The sequence below is a fragment of the Mandrillus leucophaeus genome, unplaced genomic scaffold (genome assembly GCF_000951045.1).
Source record: "Mandrillus leucophaeus isolate KB7577 unplaced genomic scaffold, Mleu.le_1.0 Scaffold92, whole genome shotgun sequence".
Classification (NCBI taxonomy): Eukaryota; Metazoa; Chordata; class Mammalia; order Primates; family Cercopithecidae; genus Mandrillus; species Mandrillus leucophaeus.
This window is the reverse complement of record NW_012110030.1, coordinates 764,737-774,828: the sequence shown is the minus strand read 5'-3', so window position 1 is coordinate 774,828 and position 10,092 is coordinate 764,737. Positions and strand designations below refer to the sequence as shown.

Sequence of the window (10,092 nt, the reverse complement as noted above, 5' to 3'; positions counted from 1 at the left end):
TAATCCCAGCTCTCAGGGAGGCAGAGGCGGGAGGATAGCTTGAGCCCAGGAGTTCGAGACCTGCCTGGGTAATATAGCGAGACCCCGTTCTCCACAAAAAGGGAAAAAAAAAAAAAAAAAAAAAGACAAAATACAAAAATCAGCCAGGCGTGGTGGTCGATGCCTGTAATCCCAGCTCCTCCAGAGGCTGAGGCAGGTGAATCATTGCAGTGAGCTGAGATCGCACCACTGCACTACAGCCTGGGTGACAGAGTGAGACTCTGTCTCTAAATAAATAAACAAACAAACGGCCTATGTAGCTGAAGCTCATTGATTTTCATTACTACTCAGTATTTTTTCTTATATTTATGTATTTATAAACTGATAAACACTGATGGTCATGTGGCTTTTTCTAATTATTGGCTACTGCAAATAATGCTATTAATATTCTTATACAGATATTCTAGTGCATATATGCACATGGGTCTCCACAATATCCATGCATACACAGATACCTCTAAGAATGAAATTACTGACACATAGGATACATGTAGTTCAAATTTAACAGATATTGCCAACTGTTGCCAAAGTGGTTGTACCAATATGCACTCCCAAGTGCAACATACGAGAGTTCCCATTCCTCCACATCTCCATCATCACCTAATACTGTCCATCATTTAACTTTTAGTCTTTCTGGTAGGTGTACAGTGGTACTCAACTGTGAATTTTATTTGTATTTTCCGAATAACTGAAGAAAGAAACCTCTTCATATGTATGTTTACTGACCTTACTGATACTCTTTTTTTTTTTTTTCTTTTTTTGAGACAAAGTTTCTCTTTTGTTCCCCAGGCTGGAGGGCAATGGTGCGATCTCAGCTCACTGCAACCTCCACCTCCTGGGTTCAAGCAATTCTCCTGCCTCAGCCTCCCTACTGGCTGGAATTACAGGTGCCTGCCACCATGCCCAGCTAATTTTTTGTATTTTCAGTAGAGACAAGGTTTCACTGTTGGCCAGGCTGGTCTTGAACTCCTGACCTCAGGTGATCCACCCGCCTCAGCCTCCCAAAGTGCTGAGATTACAGGCGTGAGCCACAGCGCCCAGCTCACTGATACTCTCTTTTATAAAGTACTTATTCAAGTCTCTTTACCATTTTACTATTTCATTGTTGGGTTTTTTCTTATTAATGTATAGGAGTCTTTTATATATTATTTTATATATCCAAGGAGAATACTCTTGGATGTGTATGTGTGTATGTAGGTATATACACAGAGAGAGAGAGAGAGAGACAGACAGACAGAGAGAAAGCATGCGTACACAAGAGCATGTAAATATCTTCTCTTATCCTGTAACTTGCCCTCCAATCTTTTTTTCAAGAGACAAAGTCTGGTTCTGTCACCCACGCTGGAGTACAATGGCACGAGGTTAACTCACTGTAACCTCAAACTCCTGTGCTCAAACGATCCTCCCACCTCAGTTTCCCTGAGTAGCTGGAACTACAGGTGTGCAACCACCACACCTGGCTAATTTTTTAATTTTTTGTAGAGACAGCGTTTTGCTATGTTGCCCAGGCTTGTATGGGCTTTTATGTTATCTTTTGATAAACATCAATTCTTAATTTTAATGTAATCCAACTTTTCACATTTGCCTTTATAGGTACTGCTATAATCTTCAGTTCAAAAAAATATTTCCCTACTCAAGGACACAAAAATGGTCTACTTTATATTCTAAGAGTGTTAAAGTTCTGTCTTTCACATTTAGATACAAATGTACCTATAACTGTGAAACTCAAGTCAAGCTTCATCAGATAAAGAAACTTGGGGTCAGGAGATGAGAAACTTGGCCAATGCTATACAGCTTATAAGTGAGAGTTATTAGCTGAAAAAAAACAAAATCACTTCACAGTGAGCTGTCAATTTTACCTTAATTTTCATCAGCAATATAAGGATACTACATATTTTATATCCTCCAAGGTATGTTTGTTTAAAATGAGAATACTGTCCAGGCACGGTGGCTCAGGCATGTAATCCCAACACTTCGGGAGGCCAAGTCGGGAGGAAGACTTAAGCTCAGGAGTTCGAGACAAGCCTAGGCAACATGGCAAAAGCTCATCTCTACAAAAAAATACAAAAATTAGCCAGGTGTGGTGGCACAGGCCTACAGTCCTAGCTACTCGGGAGGCTGAGGTGGGAGGACTGCTTGAGCCTGGGAGGTCAAGGCTGCACTGAGTCAAGATCACACCACTGCACTCCAGCCTGGGTGACAGAACAACACCCTGTCTCAAAAAAACTAAATAAAAATAAATAAATAAAATGGATATATATATATTCATAGTATATGTTACTGAAATCATACCCTCATTATTTTATTTAACTTTTTTTTTTTTTGAGACAGGGACTCTGTTGCCCAGGCTGGAGTACAGAGGCATGATCACAGCTCACTGCAGCCTGGACCTCTCAGGCTCAAGCAATCCTCCCACCTCAGCCTCCCAAGTAGCTGGGACTACAGGCACATAGCCCTACACTCAGTTATTTTTTTGTTTGTTTGTTTGTTTGCTTTTTGAGATACAGTCTCACTCTGTTGCCCAGGCTAGAGTGGAGTGGAGCAATCTCAGCTCACTGCAACCTCAGCCTCTCAGGTTCAAGTGATTCTCGTGTCCCAGCATCCCGAGGACCTGGGATTACAAATGTGTACCACCACGCCCAACTAATTTTTGTATTTTTAGTAGAGACAGGGTTTTGCCATTTTGGCTAGGCTGGTCTCAAACTCCTGGCCTCAAGTGATCCACCCACCTCGGCCTTTCAAAGTGCTGGGATTACAGGCGTGAGTCACCGTGGCTGGCTTTTTTTTTTTCATTTTTATTTTTTTTTGTAAAGATGTGGTCTCGCTATGTTGCCAGGGCTGGCCTCGAACTCATGGGCTCAAGCAAGTCTCCCACCTTGGCCTCCCAAAGTGCTGGGATTACAGGCGTGAGCCACCATGCCAGCCACACTCAATATTTGAAAAGAATATGATCAGACTATATGAATATGGTTAACCTTACTACATTGTCTTGATGACATATTGAAAGGCGATGGGCACTGTATTTAAGAATGTTATAAAAACAAACTTTTTTCCTCAGAAATAAGCCAGAATAATTAAAAAAAAAAATGAACATAGATTTATTCAGGCTCTTCATTAGCAATAAAGCTATCCACAATCAAAATTAATATTATGTGTAGAATTAAATATGTTTTTGTCTTAAAAAGAAAAAGGCAGTTGCTTGCCTATAAAATATTTTGTAGCAGTTTTCTAAAGAAAGAGAAGCAAGTCATACAATAAACTTACAAAAACCCAAATATTGCCTTGTGCTTTTGTGTACAAGTTCATTTAATTTCAATTAAAGAGTTCGAATGGAATATATTTTCAGAAGTTCAGGTCTATAACAAAAATCTTATTTTAACTCTAATTTGAAATCCTAAGACATCAGATTTTCTTGCATAGGGAAATACAACATACTGAGGTCTTTAAAAGATTCCAAAGTTAAATCTTTATGTTTAGTTAATCTAAATGAGGGAAAGCCATTCCTCCTGAAGTTCACCTTCCTGATTATATCAAAATAGAATATAACTTCTCTTATCACCATCCCCGCAAACTCAGCCTGGCCCCTATTCCCTGTGGGAAATTTTCTGCTAAAATGTGCATTTGCACTACTTGTCTTGAAATAAATTGCAATTTCTACCATCTACTTAGTGAGGAAGGAGGAGGAAGGGAAAGAGTGGTGCTTCTTACAATCTTTCTTCACCTTGTGGGCAAAGATAGCTATTTGCACTCTCTTGGCTGTTCATAAAACTACATGATATGCATAAGCTACGGTCCAGGACAATCTATGTTCAGATTTCTGTTGGGAACAAATTTCACCCACTTCATATATAAAAAAGGTTCATCATAATCTCCTTCCACAAAAACACTACAAGTTTCACAATGGAAGAGACTGTCACTTCTTTTCATTTTCCCAACCTGACCATCAACTCTGTAGACAGTCACAGTGTCAAACCTTCCACTCAAAAAATAAACGTTAAATCTAAAGCATGAATCTAAAAAATGGGGAAGAGAAAAACCAAGACCGACTGTCATCTGAGGCTACAGTCACTACTATTGGACCTACTCAACCAATTTACTCAAATCATAAATTAAGACCAATTCATTAAATGTTGTCAATAGTGGATTAACGGGCCGGGCACAGTGGCTCATGCCTGTAATCCCAGCACTGTGGGAGGCCAAAGTGGGAGGATCACTTGAGCTCAGGAGTTCAAGACCAGTCTGGGTAACACAGCAGACTCCATCTCTACAAAAAATTTTTTTTTAGAAATCACCCAGGCATGGGTAGTCCCAGCTACATGGGAGGCTGAGTTCCAGCTACTTGGCAGGCTACTTGCTTGAGCGTGGGAGGTCAAGGCTGCAGTGAGCCATGATCACACCATCCAGCCTGAATAACAGGAAAAGACCCTGTCTCAAAAAAAAAAAAAATAGGGCATTAACAAAGAACATCATGGGTGGCTCGGTTCCCCAGGACTAGCCCCCAAAGCAAACCAGCTTCATTAATGCAGTCTTGATTTTTATAATATGATTTGATTTGGTACAGTTTTATACATTTGCTACTATTGCAACTTCCAGAACAAGAGGGAAAGTAGGTAAAACTGAGCCTATGTGACTTGACATCAAACATGGCAAAAATGATTTGAAATAGTTTGTTGTATTCCTAATAATGAGTAATAGGAAATTATCACAGGATTGAATAAATGAATGTCTCCAACTTTGTCAATGAGTCTCAATTTTAAAAAAGAGGCACGGTCTGGACTCAGGTGTGTTTTGTAATCATAGTTCTCATTAACTTTATTCTGTTATACAATGCAGACAGCGACGCAGGTGTGCTCTGTGTGCATGCAGCTCCCTTGTGAGGGTAGCTGCTGTTTCCTCTTCTAAAGTTACTGAACGTGCCACCCTACCACAGGACACTCTACTAATCTCAGTGGAACACAGTACATGTTTTCCAGAAACAAAAGTGGGAGAGAACAACAGGACAAAGGGCTGCATTCAGAGCCCAGAGAAGAGAAGAGATGGTTATCCCTAACCTCTGCCCTCTGCCTCCTGGGTTCAAGCAATTCTCCTGGCTCAGCCTCCAGAGCAGCTGGGACTACAGGCACCCACCACCACACATGGCTAAAATTTGTATTTTTGGTAGAGATGGGGTTTCACCATGTTGGCCATCCTGACCTTAAGTGATCCGCCTGCCCTGGCCTCCCAAAGTGCTGGGATTACAGGCGTGAGTCCCACACCCAGCCCAAATGAGATTTTTTTTGTTGATGAGCTAACCCAATAAAGAAGTTAAACTAAGGATAGGTCATCTGAGAAAGTCATTAAAAAGCTTTAGTTTCCGTTTGTTTTCTCTTTATCTTGTTTCCTCTCTCTCTCATCCACCCCTAATTAATTTTCACTCAACTTAATATTCCCAAATTTTAAAAGTTTTCTAGGAAGGGGCCAGGAGTAGTGGTTCATGCCTATAATCCCAGCACTTTGGGAGGCCAAAACAGGCAGATTACTTGAGCCCAGGTGTTTGAGACCAGCCTAGGTAACATGGTGAAACCCTGGCTCTACAAAAAATACAAAAATTAGCCAGGCATGGTGGTGCCCACCTGTAATCCCAGCTAATTGCAGGGTTGAGGGAGAGGGATCGCTTGAACATGGGAGGTTGAAACTGCAGTGAGTCAATAAGATGCCACTGTACTTGGGTGACAAAATGAGACTCTTCCATCAAAAAAGAGAATAACAAAACAATTTTCTAGGAAGGGCATGAACTTTAACAAGATACATGTCTGGGCACAGTGGCTCACGCTCAAAATCCCAGGACTTTGGGAGGCCAAGGCAGGCAGATCACTTGATGTCAGGAGTTCGAGACCAGCCTGGTCAACATGGTGAAACCCTGTCACTACTAAAAATACAAAAATTATCCGGGCATGGTGGTACATGCCTGTCATCTCAGCTACTCAGGAGGCTGAGGCAGGAGAATCGCTTGAAACTGGGAGGCAGAGGTTACAGTGAGCTGAGATCACGCCTCTGCACTCCAGCCTGGGCGACAGAGCGAGACTCCACCTCAAAAAAAAAAAGAACAAAAACACACACACACACACACACACACACACACACACACACACAACCTAATTACAGACCTCAGGGTACAGATACCAGAAACAGTAAAGTAGTGGGTTACAAGTAGCATCAGGTCCATTTGCAGGAGGAGTGGAACACCAATCCCAATAGTTCCAGAAGTTCTCTCCTCAACTATCTTCTGTTTTCCATGCTATCTGACCTCCACAGCTGGGGATTTCAAGGAGAACACTTTACCTAAGTGCAACTGAGTGGTTCAGCCCGGCAGCAGGCTCTGTCAGGGCTCACGGTTTTATGCAGTGATATTGACAAGTCTACAGAAACCCAGATTATAAATTTAACATTTAGAACAATTGTGGGGAAAAGAAAGAGATCAGCCTGTTACTGTGTCTATATAGAAAGAAGTAGACATAAGAGACTCCATCTTATTCTGTATTTGAGATGCTGTTAATCTGTGACCCTACCCCCAACCTTGTCCTTGCAAGAGACATGTGCTGTGGTGACTCAAGGTTTAATGGATTTGGGGCTGTGCAGGATGCGTCTTTGTTAAACAAGTGCCTGAAGGCAGCTTGCTGGTTAAAAGTCATCACCATTCTCTTAATTTCAACTACCCAGGGACACGTACACGGCCAGAGGGTCGCAGGGACCTCTGCCTAGGAAAGCTAGGTATTGTCCGAGGTTTCTCCCCATGTGATAGGCTGAAACAATGCTGCTAAAAGGTTTATGGAGATGTTTGCATATGCATCTCAAGGCACAGCATTTTCCTTTAAACTTATTCACGTCACAGAGATTTTTGTTCATATGTCTTACTGCTGATTTCCTCCCTACAATGATCCCGTTGTCCAGCCACTCCCTTACCTTTAGGATGGTAAAGATAATTATCAATAAATACTAAGGGAACTCAGAGACCGTAGCCGCGTGGGTCCTCTGTAAGCTGAACGCCGGTCCCCTGGGCCCACTTTTTCTTTCTCTATACTTTGTCTCTGTGTCTCATTTCTTTTCTCAAGTCTCTCGTTGCACCTAACGAGAAATGCCCACAGGTGTAGAGGGGCAGGCCACCCCTTCAAACAATAATAAATTGAAATAAATGCAATAAAACACATTCTTCCATGGGAAATTTTTAAATTAAAATAGATTTACATTATAGAAGGGACACACAAACCATCTCAAGTTGAACGATGAATTATATTATATAATGGATCTCTCTCTTTCAAAGATCTTACTTTGGACCTATGCATCCAAATGTGCGATGCAGTCCTCAGTACCTCACTGACTCTGGGCGTGTCACTTAACCCACAAGGCTTAAGTTGCTATCATTTTTTTTTTTTTAAGAATATTGTTTGGCACCTGTAAGAACAGGATGATTATTTTCAAACATATCCAGACCAAAGACAACTTCTCCCATCTTCACTGGTCTGGGTCACCACTAGATAAATACAACCATCCCAGACAAGGTGCTTTATTTGTGCTCTGCCCCCACAACACCAAATTCATTCTTCACATAGGAGCCAGTGTGACCTTTTCAAAATAATGTCCCAAAAATAGCAAAAGAAAGAAACAAACAGCCACCATATCTTCCTCTCCCACTTTAAACCTGTCAGTGCTTCCGTCTACACTTAAAATCCCAAATGCCTTACTATGGCCGGGCAAGTCCACTGCCCACCTTCCTATTCCTCCCAGCCACGAAGTACAGGTCAGCCTTCAGGCCTCTGGACTTGCTATTCTTTCTGCCCCCATATCTTGAAAAGGCTGGTTTCTTTTTATCCTTTGGATCTGTGCTTAAATGTCCTTATTTCATCATTCTAAGATGCTACCACTAGAATGTAAGTAAGCTCCATGGGGGCAGGAACATTGTATGTTCTGCTCCACCACATCCCTACCTCTAGCACCTGGCATAGTGTCTGGCACATAGCAGGCACTCTCCACATTTGGTGAACAAATAAGCAGAAAGAAAAGAGAATTGGCAAATGTAGAGAGAGAATAAGTCAGTTTGTGGTTGCCTATGGGCTGGGGGTGATAGCAGGGAATCAGGAATGACTGCTTAATGCATATGAAGTTTCTTTGGGAGATGATGAGAACGTTATAGAATTCAATAGAGGTGATGGTTGCACAATTCTGTGAATATACTCAAAACCACTGAATTGCACACTTTAAACTGATGCATTATATGGCATTATTATATAATAAAATATATCAATAAGTATTATATGGGAAAAAAAAAAGGGCCGGGCACGGTGGCTCACACCTTTAATCCCCGCACTTTGGGAGGCCAAGGCAGATGGATCACCTGAGGTCAGGCATTCAAGACCAGCCAGGCCAACATGGTGAAATCTTGTCTCAACTAAAAATACAAAAAAATTAGTGGGGCATGGTGGCAGGTGCCTGTAATCCCAGCTACTTCAGGAGGCTGAGGCAGGAGAATCACTTGAATCCAGGAGGTGGAGACTGCAGTGAGCCGAGATCACGCCATTGCACTCCAGCCTGAGTGACAAGAGTGAAACTCTGTCTCAAAAAAAAAGAAAGAAAATTTTTTAAAAAATAGAAGGAAAGAAGGAAAGGAGAGAGAAACTGTGGTTAGGCTTCAGGTTAATAATTGTTGTCTACAAAGAAACAAACAAAAACTATGAATACGCTCACACCTCTGAAACCCATACATGGATCTCCTTGGTTTCTACGAGCCACCCTTGGTTGGTTTTGATTTTTCTTTTTAAGCCTTAGAAGACAATCTAGTATGAATAGTTATACTTAAAGAAAAATAAGATAATTACTATTTGAAGAAATCAAATGTTCCATATGGATTAACAAGAACAAAGATTTTGCAAATTTCTTCTTTCAGAAACAATGTCCCACATCATGAAAACTAAGAACATAAAGGCCAAGTGATTGTTTTTCATTTAAAGCATCTGAGGAAAATCACCTTTGCAAGACCCGCGCGATGGGCTCCTTTAGACTCCATGTATGCCAGGTATTTGTTGAACTCCCGGAACTCCTCCATGGAGGGTCTGAAGGTCATTATTTTACAGCTGGGGTTCAGAGGACTTTCCGCGTCGGCCACCTCCATGATGGCTAGGGCGGTGTCTGCAGAGAAGACAGCAGGGTTAACAGAACTGAATTATTATGTGCTTTAGGTCATTTTTAACAAACAGTATGTCAGCTCCCCCAGCAGGAACCCTTCTCTTTCAGTCACTTCCCATTCCCTTCTACCAGTCTCACTCCCTCATCTCTGCCTGAACCCCTGAACAAACAAGGGCCTCTAGTCATTCCTCTTGCCAAGTTCCCTATGCTTGGTAGAAAACCACTGAGCTGACTGTACTGTTAGCCTCCTCAAAACCCTTCCAAGTAAAAATAAATTTTCTGGGCCGGGCGCAGTAGTTCACACCTGTAATCCCAGCACTTTGCTGGGCTGAGACGGGCAGATCACGAGGTCAGGAGTTCGAGACCAGACTGGCCAACATGGTGAAACCCCATCTCTACTAAAAGTACAAACATTAGCCGGGCATGGTGGTGCATGCCTGTAATCCCAGTTACTCAGGAGGCTGAGGCAGGAGAATCGCTTGAACCTGGGAGGTGGAGGTTGCAGTGACCCAAGATCTCGCCACTGTACTCCAGCTTGGGCGACAGAGTGAGACTCCAGTCTGAGCAACAGAGCGAGACTCTGTATCAAAAAATAAAGAAATAAAAAATAAATATATAAATTTTCTTTTTTTTTTTTTTTTTTGAGACAATCTCGCTATATTGCCCAGGTAGGAGTGCAGTGGCGCGATCTCAGCTCACTGCAACCTCCGCCTCCCAGGTTCAAGCGATTCCCCTGCCTCAGCCTCCCGAGTAGCTAGGATTACAGGCGCCCGCCACCATGCAGGGCTACTTTTTTTATATTTTTAGTAGAGATGGAGTTTCACCACGTTAGCCAGGCTGGTCTCGAATTCCTGACCTCAGGCAATCCGCCAAGCTCAGCCTCCCAAAGTGCTG

General features: G+C 42.2%; 1 protein-coding gene across 5 annotated transcripts in view; it reads right to left on the bottom strand.

Moving 5' to 3' along the window:
* Positions 1-10,092, bottom strand: part of KDM4C (lysine (K)-specific demethylase 4C) — a 443,327-nt gene that overhangs the window by 395,592 nt on the left and 37,643 nt on the right. For 4 of the 5 annotated variants that reach the window (XM_011969889.1, XM_011969890.1, XM_011969891.1 and 1 more), the window contains exon 2: positions 9,041-9,201. In XM_011969889.1, coding sequence (XP_011825279.1) covers positions 9,041-9,184 — 144 coding nt within the window. In that variant the 5' untranslated portion in view covers positions 9,185-9,201. Of the gene's footprint in view, positions 1-9,040; positions 9,205-10,092 lie in introns of all 5 variants that reach the window. The other variant, XM_011969893.1, reaches the window with a different exon arrangement.